General features: G+C 40.0%; 1 protein-coding gene across 2 annotated transcripts in view; it reads left to right on the top strand.

Moving 5' to 3' along the window:
* The window catches only part of LOC150084415 (adenylate cyclase type 8-like), a 405296-nt gene that overhangs the window by 226468 nt on the left and 160494 nt on the right, over positions 1-18334 (top strand). For both annotated transcript variants that reach the window (XM_090375213.1, XM_090375212.1), the window contains exons 4-6: positions 8029-8178; positions 15381-15517; positions 17913-18024. In XM_090375213.1, coding sequence (XP_090231339.1) covers positions 8029-8178; positions 15381-15517; positions 17913-18024 — 399 coding nt within the window. The remainder of the gene's footprint in view (positions 1-8028; positions 8179-15380; positions 15518-17912; positions 18025-18334) is intronic.

Genomic DNA, 18334 nt, shown 5'->3' with positions numbered 1-18334 from the left:
TGCCCTGCTCAATCTGCTTTAACTTCTCGAATATCCGTTACCAATTCTTTAAATGCCGATCTCCAGGTAATTCTCCAGTGGAGAAAAGACAAATTAGTTGATTTCAATCCTTTTATTACTTAGTGTTATATCTCGCAAAAAGATTCTTCTGCTCCGATTTTTAGGCAAGATGATATATCTCTATTGGGGATTACCCGGACTTCTAATCTCTCATGGCACAAGCACAATACAAATATTGCTTCCTCTGCATCTAAAAACTTCGTTTTCTCTTTCGCTCTCGGCATTACTTTTCTTCCAAACAGCTGTTCACTCTCTACAAATTGCAAATCCGCCCTACTATGGAATATTGTTCCCACATCTAATGCAGTGCCCCCAAAATGTCTCTGAGGCTTCTAGATTCCATTCAGAAGAGGGCTGTTAGATTAATTAATGACTTGTCTCTAACGGAATCTCTTCACTCACTGTCTAATAGACGTACTATTTCTTCTACATTCCTTTTCTACAGATACTTCAGTGGGCACTGTTCTTCTGAATTGGCTTCTATAATTCCCGCTTTCTCTTTCAAAACAGTCCGAACACGTGCTGCCACCAGCCAACATCCATTTATTGTCCAACTTCAAACTCACAGAACCAACCTTTCATTTTCCTCGTTTATTCATTCAACTGCCGTTTTCTGGAACAACCTTCCTTCGTACGTATTTCCTGAAAATTACTGTCTACAGAAGTCTAATGTCAACAAATATCTTCTTTCGTCTTCTCAACCCATGCACGGTACTAAGTACTATAGGTTTACCTCTCATGTTTGGGGTTTTCATAAATTAAAAAAAAAAAAAAAAAAACCAAGTTGGTCAATGAAGTTCCAACAATTCTTTACACACAAAAAATGGGTTTTACAATGTTTTATAAAATAATAATATCGGAGTAATGAGTGTGCTAAAAGAGGAGCCTAAAGTATTATAAGAATAGATTAATGCAAAAATAAAAAATACAGCATGGACCACGGACTCATTATGTTTTAGACATACTCTTGTCCTTTCATTGAACATGAAACAGTAAACTGGAATTCCTCAGACCACACAACATTTTTTCAATCTTTATATGGCCAGTGCTGGTGTTTATGAGCCCATTAAAACCAGGTGTTTTTTTTTTCGCCCCCTAACGGGTTGGAATCATTTTGGCCGTCGACTCTGATATTCCATTCGTGACAGGGTACGAGCTGTGCGTTCTAAAGTGCCCCTTTGGTGACCCCTGCTATACTGGGTTGTTATATAACAACCCAGTATATAGCAGTGGTAATTTATCCTTTCTCTTACATTGCACAAATCCTTTCGGCCTCCGTTAGCCTCTCGTTTCAACCTGCAGTACGAACTCATGTTCGCCATTAGTTGGATGTTATTTGGTTATTCAACTAATCTGGATACACCAGAATAACCAAATAATGCGATAATGGGTAGAACTTTTGTTCTGCCCATTCTCGCAGTGAACTGCATATACAACATCCCTTCACATCTGCCCACCTGCTTTATAGCGCATGATACAACACATGATGCTGTTACTGAAGGAGCGCGCCATTTCACAAAAAGGGAAGGTGTAGTAATAAAGTGGCCACTCACTGGACTGATCTCTGGTAATAGCAGTGGATTTTGCTGGGGCCTTCGACACCATCTGGTGGCCCAGTGTCCTTGGCAGACTCCGGAAAGCAGCAATCCCAGAAAACTTGTATAACAGTGTCCGGGCATATCTGTCAGATAGGAAAATTGAGGTCGTCACAACTTTCCGAAGAGTTGTTAAAAGCGTCCGAAGAGGCTGCCCACAGGGATCTGTCCTGGGGCCACTAATGTGGAACATGGTTTTTGATGACTTCTTGGCTCTGGACCTGGGAAATGTGGCCAGTCAGGCCTTTGCTGATGATCTCATTTTAATGGTGGAAGCAGACTCCAGAACGGGACTTGAAACACAGGCAAACCAAGCACTACAAACCTTACAGAATTGGGCAAAAACACACATGTTAATGATCTCACCAACCAAGACAAACTCAGTACTACTAAAAGGCTCTCTAAACATCAGACGACCACCGCAAATAAAGATAGCGGGATCCACCATTAAACTAGCAAAGCAAATAAAGTATCTGGGTATTATCCTGGATGGAAACCTGTCCTTTACACCTCACCTCACCTACTTGAGAGAGAAACTAAGGAACTATGCAGCACTAGTAGCAAGAGTATCTCGCAGGGACTGGGGACTCAACAGGAAGACCCTGTCCCTGTATTATAAAACAATATTCATCCCAGCGATCACCTACGGATCACCAATCTGGTTCAGGAAGGCCGGAACCGCGGTCAACAGAAGACTGCTGGACACTATCCAAAGAAACATACTTCTAACTATAACTAGGGCATGCAAAACGGTGAGCACCCACGCTCTGCAGGTCCTGGCAGGAGCTCTTCCGCTGGACCTCGAGGTGACTAGATGTGGACTCATGTATTTACTGTCCAAGGATATACCTGCCTCCATCTATGACTTTACCTTGGACCCAACCAACAGCCGGACGGTAGAGAAACAACGAATAGTGGCTCACATGTTGAAGATTTGGCAGCACAGATGGGAGATGTCGCCAAAGGGTCAAGTTACAAGATGCTTCATACCGATAGTCGCAAAAATGTACCCAAAAGCCCCCTCGTGGTTCTATCCTGGGCTAAATACAACCTTCCTCCTGACGGGCCACGGCCCATTTAAAGCAAAGCTGAACGCACTCGGAATAATAGAAGAGTCCACATGCACCTGTGGAGAACCTGAAACCTGGCAGCATATTATGCACGACTGTGAATGCTATGAAGAACACAGAAGTAGACTTATAACTGAGATTCAATACTTGCCGAAAAATCAAGAGTACCATCTACTGGATTCAGAAGATGAATACAAAGCCCTCAGCCGATTTGCACTTGACGTCTTCAATAGAAGACGAACAGAAATAGCCATCCACAACGATTAGATGACCACAAATAATAAATAAAGACAAACTGATAAAACATCAACACAGAGGAAAGGATCGCAAAATACTAAGGACAAACGGCGTAATATGCAGCAGAATAAATGAAACAGCATCGACCTAGGAACCAATGGGAGTGGCTCCAGCCAGAATGTCGTCGCTCCCAGGATGAAACCACACACCTGGAAAAGGACCAAACCCCACTAACGAGTCATCAACAGACTGCACTTGCTGGAGGGCACTGCAAATTGCCGCTATGGCGAACTGGGCAGGGCTCCCTTGCCCAGCCCACTTTCACTCCCTATCCCTGGTGGGGTGAGGGGAAGGACTTCCTGCCCCCTCCCCACCCCACCCTCATTTCCCTCTGGTGGGGCAAAGGCATGCCCCACTGATATACCTGGGGTTGCCTTCCCTATTGACCCCATACTTCTGTCTTTTCCCCCCAGCCTTCCGTCTCTCCCCCCTACTCTACCTATATCGCCAGCGAAAAGCGAATGCCCCACACAACGTAAAAATTTTAAATGCCAAACTCGACACACTTGCAACCTCTTTCGGCCTAATTAAATTCAAGCGTTTATCCCCCCCCCCTTTTTTTTTTTATATATATATATATATATATATAGGTCCTAGCCACTGAAATCTCAGGAAATTAGGTGGCAGGACCTGCCAGAGTACTTATCTAAAAATGCTGGTGTACCTGGTCTGCCTCCACGGGGCTAAGTGTCGACAACGTTGGGCCTCAGTAGGGGTCCAGCGGCTAAATGGCCAGATGAACAACAGAACACAACACTACACATGTACAATATCCATACACTTTTAAATCTCTGGCCTTCCCAGTGAACTGGTACACCCACAATGAAAGCAACGCGGAGATGGGGGAAACCCCTGGTGCCGTTAGACACTAAATACACTTTACACTTTGGACTGATCTCTACTCCAGGAATGAAGCCATCAAGAAACAGACAACTACACCGAACTAGACAAATGCAGAAACACTGCAAAGGCGCCATATGACAACCTGTACCGCGCTAGGGGTGCCTTTCCTTCCACACTCCCTGGCGGGGGGAAGGAAAGACCTTCGCCCCTCGCCGCCCTCCTTTCCCTCTAGTAGGGCATGGGCATGCCCCACTGTCAACTCTGGGGTCGCCTTCCCTATTGACCCCATATTTCTGTCTTTTCCCCCCAGCCTTCAGTCTCCCCCCCCTTACTCTGCCTAAACAGCGTACGTCCCACACAGCTATCAAAATTCATAAGTATAAATCTAACTGCGTTGAAATTAACCTTTCGGCTTTCATTTTATCCAGAAATTGCCTAATTTTTCATTTTTTATTTTTTTATTATTATTATTTTTTTATAGGTCCTAGCGACTGAAATCTCAGGAAATTAGGTGGCAGGACCAGCCAGAATAAATATTTAAAACTGCTCGGTATCTGGTCGGCCTCCTCGAGGCTGAGTGCGGACAACGTTGGGCCTCGGCAGGGGTCCAGCGGCTAAATAGTCAGAGGAACAACAATACCCAACACTATACTTACAAGATCCACACACTTTTAAATCTCTGGACTTTCTAGTGAACTGGTACCACCTACAAAGAATACAAAGAAAGCAACGCGGAGATGGGGGGAGGGAACCCCTGGTGCCGTTTGACAAAAACACTCTTTAGACTTATAGACGATAGGTAGCCATACCTCAGCAAACCAAAGACTACTTCTCTTCGCTTAGTCCTTCAAAGTATCAGGAGTTACATGCAATTCATCAAACGAAGAAAAGCTTTCCTTGATAAGGTATGGACCCTCTACTAAGTTAGACATCTGTAAAGAATACTGGATTAGTTGAAAGTTGTTCTATAAAAGGGGTGAACTGCTTAGGAATTCTTTTAGGAATTCCATCTTTTTCAAGACATAAACACATTGTAAAGTAACATTTCTGCCTATGGAATGTTTCAAAATGAAAACGTCCAACGTTGCTCACGAAACTGATACTAATCTTGGAAAAAATATCAGGCCATAGATCATAGTTCACAGTTCATAGATCATAGTTAGGTACAGCATCTGCGGATGTAGTTATTGCGATCGATGTTGTGGATCCGACAGTGGCTGAATGTCTATACACCGGAAATGAAAGGGGGACTTGAGTCAAATGCAGTAAAGCCATTAACCCCTCCGCCCAGTCTTATTCCCTGCTCGACAAATTAATAGAACATGTAGAAAACGCGGTGTAACTCGTGCAGCTTTCAATGAAGCGGGACAAATTTTGATAAGATAGGGTACCATAAATAACAATGAAATATTGTTGTTGTTGGGTTTTGGAGAATCAGCAACTAAGTCCATATTGCTCTGTATATACTGTCGGTAAACTGCGTGTGTTCTGGGGTCGAATTTCCCTTGTTGGACGAAAAACCCGAGTTTCCAGAAGAAAAAACCATGCTACCCTCGCCTGAAAATTCCTGGCCATAAAAATTCCTCATGTCATCGACGGAACTCAAACTCAGGTCTTTTCCACCCGGTGTAACTCATGCAGCTTGCGATGGCGCGGGTGGGGAGGATGGCGATTCTACCAAGTGGTATCCACGAGGACTAACGATGAAATGAGGTGACAGCGAGAAATTAATTTCAGACAGGTATAAGAGACATTTATAGGGGTTGTATAAATATTTACCAAAAAGGTCACATTATAAAAGTTGATATAAGATGATCGAAAATATAGTCACATACGTGTTCTTCTTTACTTTCCAAATCTGTTTATCACAGAAGAAGAAATATTCAATTAATTTAAGATAAAAAAATCGAAGGCGCTTAAAAAAACATAATATCCAGTGCATCAGCTACATTTAAACCCTAACTTAATCCCTTTTTCAAGCCTGCTTTACCTAACTTGTTTTCATACATATGGCATAGGGGTATCCATACACCGTGTATCATATCTAATTATGTTTGTTTCCGAGCGCCGATTAGAGGAATGCATGGACAAACTGGTGGATGAGTAGAAAAGAAATATTCTTGGTTCTTGGTTTTTTTGTTAAAAATTATGAAGTTACTATTTGCTAACGCGCCTGAAATGTAAGGCAATGCGTATATCAACTAACGTGTTCAACTTGTCAATGCTCTTATTAAGGAAAACACTCAAAGATAAAACAAGTCCGATCTTAGATACACCCACTATTGTTGAAGAATTACAACAAATCTGTTCACAAATTTCTGAAATCAGAGAAAACAAAAATCAATCTCATAAGTTAGACCAAGTAAATACTGGTTACCTTCACTGATCTTTTCAATTCCTTTGAGATTACGCATCCGACTGGTAAAAGTAAAATTACTAACCTCCACAATCTGAAGAGATCCTAAAATATTTTCGCACAAAAAAGGAGTACCTAATACTAAAACGCCGACGTAGTTGGTGTTTTAGTATTAGGTACTCCTTTATAATTTATTATGGGCACTAGCGCTTTCAAACAGCGAATCCATGCTTCCCTCGAGTTAGGTTAAGCGCCAAAGCTCAAGGCATCCAAAACAAAATGTTATGTCTGTAATCGCGTGTATTTTTTCCTCGTTTCCCACATCTGTCCTTTAGAAGGCCCATATGTGGATGTTAGTTTGTTGTCCAAGGGAGTACAGAAAGCTAAAGCAGCAACTTGATGCCATTTCCTTATGACCAAGGCATCCAATGCGAAATATCATTGTCCAGCCTATCGTAGCTTACGCCCAAATATCTGCGATATACCGCTCAAAGTTTAGGTTTTTGTCTCACATTAATTCCAAATCCTGCGATATCAAAAGTGCGGTATCATCGTTTACACCGGTCTCTCTCTTGCAAGATTCCTTGTAGTTCCATTTTTTTCTGATTTGATTTGTGTTCTATATTTTCTTTTATTGTCACTGCTTGATCCGATGACATATAATCATATATGTCATCAGCAGAAAACATGAAATATGATTTACTACTAAGGCACAACTGTCGCACCAAGGTGAGGCATTATAAACAATGCTGATAATCCCCGCCTCAGGAAATATCCCGAGATATGGTATAATCTCTCTCTCTCTCTCTCTCTCTCTCGTAAGTCAAATTGTGAAACGAAGGAAGCAAGGCTTTATGGAGAAAAACAGGTATCCCTTTTTTTTAAGGGTCGTGCGCTTCTATCCAATAATACGATAAGTTTTTCTAATCTTTCTACTCAGTGCAAATCTAAGAGCTAAATTAAGGGCTAAAATATTACATTTAGGAAAATAAGAATGGTGTCGATTTACATGCATTAAGTGAAAGGCACGCAAACAAGCCACATGTTCCGCTTTCATCTGAATTGATAGCAACTACAACCAGCATGCTAGATCAGTGGAGATCACTTCGCTTCCAACCAAACACGACACGAATTTGGCTCGAGTATTTGCATTTCAGACAGAACTCGTCATTGACTTTTAGCAAATGGTTCATTTCACGCTTCACTGAATATCATCCTAGCGAGCTTATTTTCAAATTACTGCGCAGTCTTGTGCTGTTAGTACTATTAAAAGGTATGTAGATTCTCCTTCCACACCACCACTGGTAATTCAGGCTCTCTCTCTCTCGAATGTGCCTTGGATACTTGGATAAACAGCACGAATTCAATATCTCATCTTACAATGCATTAATTAAAACATAATACTAGTAAATCTATTAGGTATACAAAGTTAGTAAAAGATGTAATAAAATTAATATTAAATGAAATCTCAAAAACTAAACATAACGGAAATGTAAATGCAAACAAGGCTCTGTTAAACGTCCAATAATTTTAGAAATAATATTAGTGATCAACACTATTATGAAACAGAAACACTATTTACCACTAATTCATGATGAATAGTATTTATTTTTCATAATATTCTTGAAGATGTAAACACAGTTGTTTAATTAAGTATCGTGCATTCAATTTATTTATCTAATGTTTTGTTTTCATTACTGAATTTGATGAGAAAATAATTTAGTTATAGCCATTACTTACTCAGAATGATGAATGTTTTGTGTTCTTAATATAACCAAAACATGATGCTCTCTTATTACATTCGCAGGTGGTTACTAATGCCCTACTTTACCTGTGCATCAATTTTGTTAGTATGTATACCAAATACCTCACAGATCGAGCTCAAAGGAATGCCTTCCTGGAGACAAGAAGGTCTATTGAGACCCGATACAAGATAGCTAAAGAAAATGAAAAACAGGTAGGTGGCTACAGCATTAAGATACTTAATGCTGTATTAAATAATCTGTGCTCCCAATGGAGGGTGGCACAAGTCCAATATTACTAATAGTAGAAAAAAGCAAGCTAAACTAAAGAAAATTTTCAGGAGCAACCGACAACGTCCACTTACTAAACTAATAAAGAATTCAAATCTTCGAATCATCAAAATTCCGTACAGGTGCGACAAAAACTTAATTTTTTAAACACGACCCAACTGCAGAGTACCAAAAGCTTTCCAGAACGCCAGGAAAAGTGGCAAAGGAAAAAGGGAACTATTAATGCCATTGACGTATATAAAGGTCCTAATAGCGTTAAGGAGGTAAAATCATTCCAAAAAGGCACATTATCTTTGATTTCGCTTGCTTTGATAATGACGATGATGACCGTTGCTATTTTAGCAAACCATATTTTTAATCTATCCCAATTGCTCATAGTTATAGGGCTGTCTTGTAATAATCATGTAATTTCTACGATGCTATTAGTTAACATAATAGCAGGATAAAAGTAATATATAACCAAATCTAACGTTAATGCCAGACTTTAATAAGATTTCTTATAATACAGTACTATCTATTAAATAACATTATTAGAAATTAGATGAAAAACAAATGCAAGGAATAAAGAATCATATCATGAAGTAAACTTGCTTTTGTTTATCTCTATTTCAGCTCAGTCTTAATCCTCCGTTCCGCGATGGTCGAACCAAAGCTAAGCCACATGCGTTACTCATGCGAGGTAGGTTCGGTTGAATTCCATTCTGACGGCAATAACCTTTAAAAAGGCCATTTTGTGTCTTACCTTTCTATTTCTTTCAAGACAGTTGGATGAAGAACTTTGAATGTTAAGATTCCCTAGAAAACCATGAAATGCACAAAAGCACATAATAATATACATAATACCAGAGGATGGTTGATTGTTGGAACAAACTCCCAACTGGTGTTATAGAGGTAGTCTGAATAAATTCAGGGCACAACTAAATAAAATGTTAAAAGAGGTGGACAGGTGAAATTATAAAACTTAAAAAGTACAGTATTCGTATAGATCAGGGGTGGCCAATGAGTCGATCGCAGCTTTAATTTTGGTCGATCACGACGAATTTTAAATATACAGTCATCCCTCGATTTGCGCGGTCATGTATGCTGGTAGTATAAACATGTAGTAATCTCAATCTTATTCCAAATGCAATAAGATTTCTTTCTTATTGCATTTGCAATAAGATTGAGAGTAAATGCAATAAGATTTCTTTGCAATGCAAATAGATTTCTTTCTTATTGCATTTGCAATAAGAAAGAAAGTAGCAGAGGAAATGAAGATAGATTCTTGACCGAAAGTAACAGGCCGAGGTTGGAATGAAGAACCGATCTCGAGATAGTGAGCTGTCGTTCAGTTAGCCGGTTGCCCACCTCAGAATCCAATATTCCAGTTTATATTATTTGCTGAACTGTGCTTCAGGAGCTGAGGACCAAATAACAGAAGCATAGAGTGGGATCGTAAAGAGGCATCTTTGGATGCACTGTGTCATTAGAGCGAGGTCTCTTATATCTACTAGCTCCAGCCTAATCGCTCACATAGCTACGTATCGTCTTCTTACTGTCAAAAGTACCGTCCAAAAGAGAGGCCTTCATCCGAAGTAAGGCCCAGGTCCGTGTAAGAAGAAATCTTGTCTAGGATACCACCTATTCTTATATCAATGTTGTTTTTCTTTCTTTTTTTAGTCATTACTAGAGAGAGAGAGAGAGAGATAATCTTTATTGAAAAAAAAATTGCAGGTTGCCCTTCACAGCCATAAGGCTAGAGGTTCACAGCCTTCCGATACTGCCAGGATTCTTCAACAATCACTGACAAAAATTAAAACAAAAAGGTAATTATACACAAGTAACTATACAAATAAGAAGAGAAAGGTGACTATACAAAGGAGAGAATTCCTCACAAGGGTTAGATCGGATTGAGCTAGCTTAACATCGAGATAAGAGCACACGCTCAATCAGACAGAAGCAAATGTAAAGGCACAGTTCAGTTACGGCTGATAAGTCTTTTATTCCTATATTTCCGATTAAAGGCAATTTGTTCAGGTCAGCATCAAGGTTCCGAGTCTGACTGAGCATCTGCTGAGTAAGGAACCTGTCCGAGAGATGGAGTCGTGTTGAACGCGGGTAGAGCTCGGGATTGGCCCTTAAGGCAGCAGTGGAAATCCTCCAGCCACAGGTGTCCCAGAAAAAAAGTACTGCAATTATACCTAATCAGGTTGAGCTGAAAACCAATTGAGGTTGAGTAATCGCGAAATATCTCTATTTGGTGATTTGCACTTTCCTATAAGTATGAAATTTGTTCAGCATCTTTTGAAGTAAAGTGTAAAGTGTGTTGTTGTCATACGGCACCAGGGGTTTCCCCCATCTCCGCGTTGCTTTCATTGTGGGTGAACCAGTTCGCTGGGAAATGCCAGAGATTTAAAAGTATGAGGGACTTGGTCATGTGTAGTGTCGTGTACCGTTGTTCATCTGGTCATTTAGCCGCTAGATCCCTGCTGAGGCCCAACGTTGCCCCACTTACGCCCCGTGGAGGCAGACCAGGAGCCCAGTAGACTCAGTTTTACTCTGGCAGGTCCTGCTGCTGACTTTCCTGAGATTTCAGCGGCTAGGACCTAAAAAAAAAAAAATCCATTAGGTTAGTGACGAAGCACACACATATATATATATACACATGTACAATTACATACACATATGCGTTGGCGTAGGGGTATGATCGCTAAGATTGTTATGCCGAATTAGGGTCAAAGGATTTTTGGCACGTTAATTTTTGTTGTGTGGGGCTTTCGTTAGCGTAAAGATAGAAGTGGGGGGGAGACAGAAGATTGGGGGGTGAGAGACAGAAATATGGGACCAATAGCCCCAGTGTTCAGTGAGGCATACCCATGCCCCACCAGAGTAGATGTAGGGTGGCGAGAAGGGGAGGGAGCGAAGGTCGTCCCACCCCCTCCCCAAGGATGTGGGAATAAAAGGTGAAGGGGGCTAGAGTGCCCTCTTCAGGTCGCCGTCAGTCTGTTGGCAGTTATGCTGCTTTTTGTCTCTTCTCTGTTTTCAATGTCACTCATGGGGTAATCCCTGTCCTAACGTCCCTTCCAGTTGTCAGCGTTCCATTTGGTCGAGTCTGGTATCCCGCGAATTTCGATTTTCTGTTTCATCTGGTAGCGTTTCTTGTCAGTCTCTGCGTTGATTGCTGTAGATTGCAATTAGTATTTTTCTCCTGGGGAATAGATCGTGCGCGAAGAGGGAGAGCGCCCTGTATTCTTCCTCTGAGTCCAGGAAGTGGGACTCCAATCCCTTTGGAAGGTATCTGATTTTTGTTATGAGAGTCCCTCTGAGGTCCTCATATTGTGGACATTCATATCTTTTGAAGTTATGAAGAATTTCCCATCGTCTTCATACGACGTGAAGTTCAGAGATAGTCGAAGAAAGATTCAGTGCCACTGTAACTAGGGTCGCCGACAGAAACCCCTCCTTGAGGTACAACTCTTGCATGGTCTTTAGCTGCCGTTGCGCCGTAAAACCTCCAATAACAACAGCAACAACATAACTGTGTGATGTCTGAAAGTTTTTTATGGGTGACTAAAAGGTGCCTATTCCTAATGACCGCCTCAATGATGTCCAATAGTTTCCCATCTATATTAAAATATCTTCTGAGAATATGTAGCAGAGCAGAAATTGCCAAATTATCATAAGCGGCTTTTATATCCGGGAAGAGGATGTCCAGTGGTGCTTTACTGTTGAGTCCATGTTGAATTCGTACACAGAAAGGTATCCAAGAAGCTGGTGAATCTGCCCCTCACAACTGTGTGCAAGTAGGGTGGCCTGTGTTAGAAACAGGGCTGAGCTAGATTGGATTGTATTGCTTTTTTCAAATATTTTAGGAGTGTGCAGCATATCGATATGGGTCTGATGTGCTTGGATGATTCTCTTCGATTTAAACATTGATCTCAGTAGCGGTTCCATATCTTTGTTATGGTTACCTCTTCTAAGATCTGGTTAAATAGATGCAGGAGAGGGTCAGGGATAAACGTGCTGCATGACTTTTATCAAAATTTGTGAAACGCCGTCTGGTCCCACTGTGGCCTTATTTGCTAGGGTATTGATGATTGTCTTCAGGGTATCACGAATAATCCCTATAGTTTGCAAGACGGCTTTCCTTGACTTGCCTACATTCCGAAGATTAAGTTCATTTGGAGGAAGGCTGCGCTGTTTAAAAGTCTCGCTAGCCAATTTTTGAAAAGTTTGTTCATTCGTTTAGAAGTTGTAATGCTCCTTCTTGTAAATTCTCCTTCCTTGCCGTAGTTTCTCATATATATGTTTCAGTGTTTTTCTTTTTCAGTGCTGTTTCTTACGAAATTAGCCCTATATTTGTTGTACAATAAGTGATCTTTCAGTTTGGAGGTCCGCTTTCATCTCCGGTATGCCTTTTGCTTTTTGAAAAAGTCTTCTTTCACACTAGAACTGAACCAAGCCAAAGTGCGATGGTGAGATTCGGACAAGCTCAGCTGCTCAATCGATAGCCACCTGTCTTAGTTTTTCTGCAAGCAGTTTGAGGCTTCTTCTACCGATTTCATTTTTAGCCCTTCCCATTATAGTTTATTAAATGTCTAAGAATTATAGCCGGTCCTTCGTTAGACTACGGACCCTAAAAAGATCATGTTGTGTGACGAAAATTAGAAAAAATGATAATTGAAAACAGGAAAAAATTAGACTACCTCCTCTTTTTTAACATTAGTCTCCGAATGAGAAACACCTGCAAACGGCGAATGATCTGACTGGAACTTATTAACAGAGGGCGTTAATTTTATCTCCTGAAGTTTGTGGAAGATTAGATCAAGTAACCGGCAGCCTCTGGAAGGAGGTGTTCTGAGCTGACGTAAGTCATATGCGTGAAGGGCTGTAGCTAGCGCTTTGCAAAGCCTTAGATAAGCGTTTCTCAACCGGTGTGTCGCGGACCAAATCCATGTGTATCGCGAAAATGAAATAAATCGGTCAAGTACTGAGTGCCAGTCACTCAGGATGAAGGGTCCGTAGTCACGAATGGTCGTTAGTGTAGTATCTCAAATAGAGAGCTTTATGGCAACTGAAAAAAGTTTCTAGCGCCCCGGCTTGGCCTGAAACTGAGGACATCACAATGGTGGGAGAAGCAACTCTGACTTCTTCCAGGAGAAACGATTAAAGTCTTGGGGGAGAAGCGACTGGCAGGTGAGAGCCGTGAAAGACTCCGCGCAGGCGCCACCCCACCACCGCCGCCTCAACACTGGCTCTCTGAGTACCTCCTTGCCGGGACAACTCCAGCTTTGAAAATTGTTAAAAAATACTTCTCGTCGCAAAATTTATAAATGACCCTTATAGAATTATTAACTAACTATTTAGCAACCTTTTTGTCACCAAAACAACTCGAGTTAGTAAAAAGAAGCGCGCTATCGAATTGCAATAAAAATTGATTTTTAATTTTAACACAAAAATTAAATGATAGATTTCAATCGGAATAGTTTTCCCTTAATAAGCATCGAATAACGCATAGCTAATGTGATTTTTAAATTTTTAACTCCATTAGCGACGGAAATAGAGGGAGGGACACGAAAATTACTCACATTTTCCTGTCTGGCGCCGCCATTTTTAATTTTACAAATTGTTTAAAATTATATTTTAATCCCGCTCGTTGAACTCTTTCCAACGGTATATAATGAGCTATAGGTTGTCGAAAACAATTCTCCCCCACATTTTACCATCCCCCAGTTCTCAGACAAATTTTTGTCAGCGACGATCAATATGGCGTTATGTTGGCCCACTTGATTTGCAAACCCATGCAAAATTTCAAGTCAATAGGTTGAATGGTTCCAGAGATACAATGCTGTGACAGAAGGACGGACAGACAGACAACCGAGTGACATTATAAGGATCTTTCGTTAGACTACGGAGCCTAAAAAGATCATGTTGTTTGACGAAAATTAGAAAAAAATGATAATTGAAAACAGGAAAAAAGATTTTTTTGAGATTCAAGCACTATCTTGGTTTCGGGACAGCAACGTTAACATGTAATGAAATAGGCAACTGGTCAGAAGAAGCACCACTGTAGAAATGCGCTGAAAAGAACCAAAATTCACATCATTTTTAGAAATGCGCTGAAAAGAACCAAAATTCACATCATTTTTAGTAAGGGGGGAAAGAGTCTCGTCATATACGGAGACAATCTCCTAGCTTGGTATACCAAGCTAGGAGATTGCGCAATGCACTGGATTCATGGTTTAATCCTAATTTGTTGGCAAGTAGTTTGCTGGTACTTTTCCGCGGCATTGTTTATCTGCGTACCTGTATATTTTGTGCCATTTTCAGTACTGTTGCGATTTTCAGGTGATTAAGCCTAACAGCTTGCTGCCTCATGCAGTTGCTCACATCCTGTAGTTTTTCAGGTAGAGTCCCCTTGCCACATTCTTTTCTGACGAATACCTTGTAGTGATTCTAGTGATGATTTCCACTTACTTATCATTTAGGATATTAATTAGATGGGGTGCTTCTATTCATTCAAATTGTGAAAGAACGCTACAGTTAAATCTATTTAATGTACTTCAGTACTCGCAGTAATTGGTATCACATCGTAGTTTAAGATCGTCAACAGGTTTTGTCAAAAGTACTCTGGAAAATTCCTATTATTCCGCCTTTTGTTAAAATTTTCAAATAAAATTTACATAGTTCTGCTAAGAATTCGAAAATTTTTTTCATCCAGAAACACTGCCTCGAAAACAAGAAAAACATAGAAAATAGTTATCTTTTAAAGTGTTTAAGTAGTTTTTGACACTTCTCATCCAGACATTAAACTATGACTTCCATCTTGCTGCCTTCAATACCATTATACTATTAGTTATCACTCCAAGTTTCATTTGTCCAGTTCAAAACTGTTGTTACCATACGTACGTATTTACGATTCTCTTTATATCTCCGGCAAGTGTAGATTATGATTTTATTAGCGCATTAGCGTCTAAGACTATTATGCACCAGAAGTATGGAAAAAATACAATAATTAGTTTCTCTTTCTTGTAAACTAGATTACATTTTATAAATATTGAGGATTCTATAACAGTTGCACTTGATACTGACTCCGACCGACCTCATTGGAAAAAAGCTAATTCCCTTCAAATATCTCTGGAACTAGGAGCGTCTGCTTCTATCCGTTCTTCCTCGCTTTGTTGTCATGGAAATCATCAAGGACATCGCTCACGAGGACGACCACCGTAGAATTCTTTCTGCACAGTTTCATCGGATCTACATCCACTGCTACAAGGACGTCAGGTAATAATATTTATGTGACGCACAAGATTTAATAAATTATAAGAACAATTTTTCTTTCATGATAAAAATTAAAGTTAAAAATCACTGAGTATAATTTTTAATTTTCTTGCAAGATTTTTTGTCACCATAAGGTCAAAAATTATATCTGTTGTCCGTAGCAGGTGCTACGTGCAACAGATATAATTTGTTAACAAGCTAAATATATAAATTGGTACATTCAATTTAGAGAGAGAGAGAGAGAGAGAGAGAGACAGCATTTTAAGTAATTCTATCATTAAAGTATTGAATTACATACATAATTACGAAACAAAGGTGACCCAACACAGTATTATGTAGGTGATCATAATTCAGTACTCATTCAGTGTATATTGTCTTTCAGTTTCTGAAAGACACTTTTTTGGTTTAATTTCTGGAGAGTATCATGCGGAAGTGTTCTACGTACTATATTGAGGTAAACTCCTCTTATTATTTTACAAATTGTCTTTCAGTGTACGACAGTACCCAGTCTCGGGTTTTTATCCCTTCTGAGATAGGCGCCTCCGTAGCCAGGTGGGAAGGAGCAGCAGTGCGTAGCACACGCTTCTTGATATAGACCGGGGTTCGAGCCCGTCACCACCAAATACGGAGGATGCGGAAAGGTCAGGGAATGACGACCGCATATCCCGGAGCAATATGGCCTTAGTTGCTAATGCTCCTAAAAACCAAATAACAACAATAACAACAACCTTCTGAGATCTCATCAGGGAGAGCAAGTTGGCATTGTAAAAATCTCATCAAACCCGTGGCAAGGTATATCCGCAATACGTAAGATGGTGCAGTAAATGAAACTTGAGGCTTTTGCTCTTAATTAGACTAAATTATGCCCACTTTATTTACTGCACTATCTTATATATTGCGGAATTCTTCTTACTTTTGTTTCTGAGATCTTCACAATGTCTACCTGTCCACTGATGAGATGAGATTCCATAAAGGACCAAAACCCAGTTTCGCGTTCCCAATGACAAACACTTTAAATAAAAAGCAATATACTTGTAAGAACAAAAAGGTGTTATTATAAGAAAAGGCATAGTGCAATATCTGGATACTCGGCAACTGAGAGAAGATTTGATTGAGGTGTTTAGGGGTTTGAATGGACTAAGTAAACTCAATGCTAATAGAATCCTTCCTCTTGCTCAGACTACACATATGAGGGAGAACAAATTCAAAGTGAGGAAGGATGATGGTTGGAGGAAAGATGTGAAGGCAGGATGGACGTGCAGGCAGGATGGTTGCAGGAAAGATGTGCAGGCAGGACAGATGTGTAGATAGTTCATTGTGGAACAAACCTCTGTTGTAGTTGTAGAAGTTAGTAGCTTGAATAAATCAAGGAAGAACTAAAGAAACTATTAGAGTGAATGGTCAGGTGATGTGGAATTTTTTTTTTTTTTTTTTTTGGTGATGCTGTATAAGCTTGCTTTCTTGCATCGTTTGCCACTACTAATACTTCCCCACTGGAGAAATGCCTTTTTTTAGAGTAGTGCAATACCAAGGCAACTCATGGCGAAGTACCTCCACAATATGAGACGGTGCACTAGGTAGCAAACTGCTTGCTGAAAGATACGTACAGAAAGAAGTTATGCCAAACATGCACGACTTTTTATAGCTTTCGTGGCTTCAGGCTTTTAACGTAGACTAAATTACATCCACAGTAGTTACACTTGGTCATTGTTATTCGCTCGACTAATCTGTATAATGTGCGAGATCTTTTTATTCATTCATTGATAGATTTCAATCGGTTAATACATTAACCAAAATACACTAAACGTAACATTGCTAAACAATGACAATTATACACGCAACCACCAATGGAGGAGTACAGCCAACCAATCAACAGAGCGAAAGACGTACCTACACTTAATTTTCTTAATATGAACTAATGCTGCTATATAAATATATACACCAATATTAAAACTAAATAAAACTAAATGGAATTATCAAATTCAAGTTGCAATCGCCTAGTTGGTAAAGCAGATTAAGAAGTGATGAAATACAAATTATCATAATAAGACAAAAAAATAACATCCCCAACCACCATATCATCAATAATGACCATGAATTCTAGAGAGGAAGTACAGGACGACCTATTCTGAGTAAGCGGTTGTGACTGAGTAACTACTGTAGTTCCAGTTCCTTGTCCAGTACAAGTATTTTATTTTCTTCCCCAACACAGTTATTCTATGGTACAACACCATACCAAATTTTGTCACGCTTCATCGCAAGCTACGCGAATTACACCACGTTTTCTATGTGTTCTGTTAATTTTGTCGCAGTGTATATACTTTAATGATTCTAAACCTAGGAAAAACTTAAAATACTAATATCACGTCACTACATTGAAAATTTATTTATTTTTCAGCATTCTGTTTGCAGACATTCAAGGATTTACAGCTCTTGCATCTAGATGTTCTGCTCAGGAACTAGTAAAAGTTCTCAACGATCTATTTGCAAGGTTTGATCGCCTTGCTAATGTGAGTATCTTACTTCGAATAATTAATGCATTCATATGTCGCTATTAAATATATGGATTATTAGAGATTTGGAATATTGCACTGCTTAGCCACTCCATTAAGACCAAGAAGGTATGGGCCATATGCAACAATCCATGCAAAAACAGGTAATCTAAGAGGTCACATACTTTGTAATATGTGCGCGAAACAGCTATGAAGTAATGTGACCGACAACCGTCCAAATTAATTCACCTAAAATGGGGAACACACGGATCTTATGGAATTCCTAAAAAGTATAATTGTCGGCGGAATTTAACGTGTGCTGCAGCAG

This window comes from Mastigoproctus giganteus, chromosome 6, assembly GCF_048544385.1.
Source record: "Mastigoproctus giganteus isolate SK-2022 chromosome 6, ASM4854438v1, whole genome shotgun sequence".
Classification (NCBI taxonomy): domain Eukaryota; kingdom Metazoa; phylum Arthropoda; class Arachnida; order Uropygi; family Thelyphonidae; genus Mastigoproctus; species Mastigoproctus giganteus.
The sequence above is the reverse complement of the archived record's forward strand: the minus strand, read 5'-3'. Positions and strand labels throughout refer to the sequence as shown.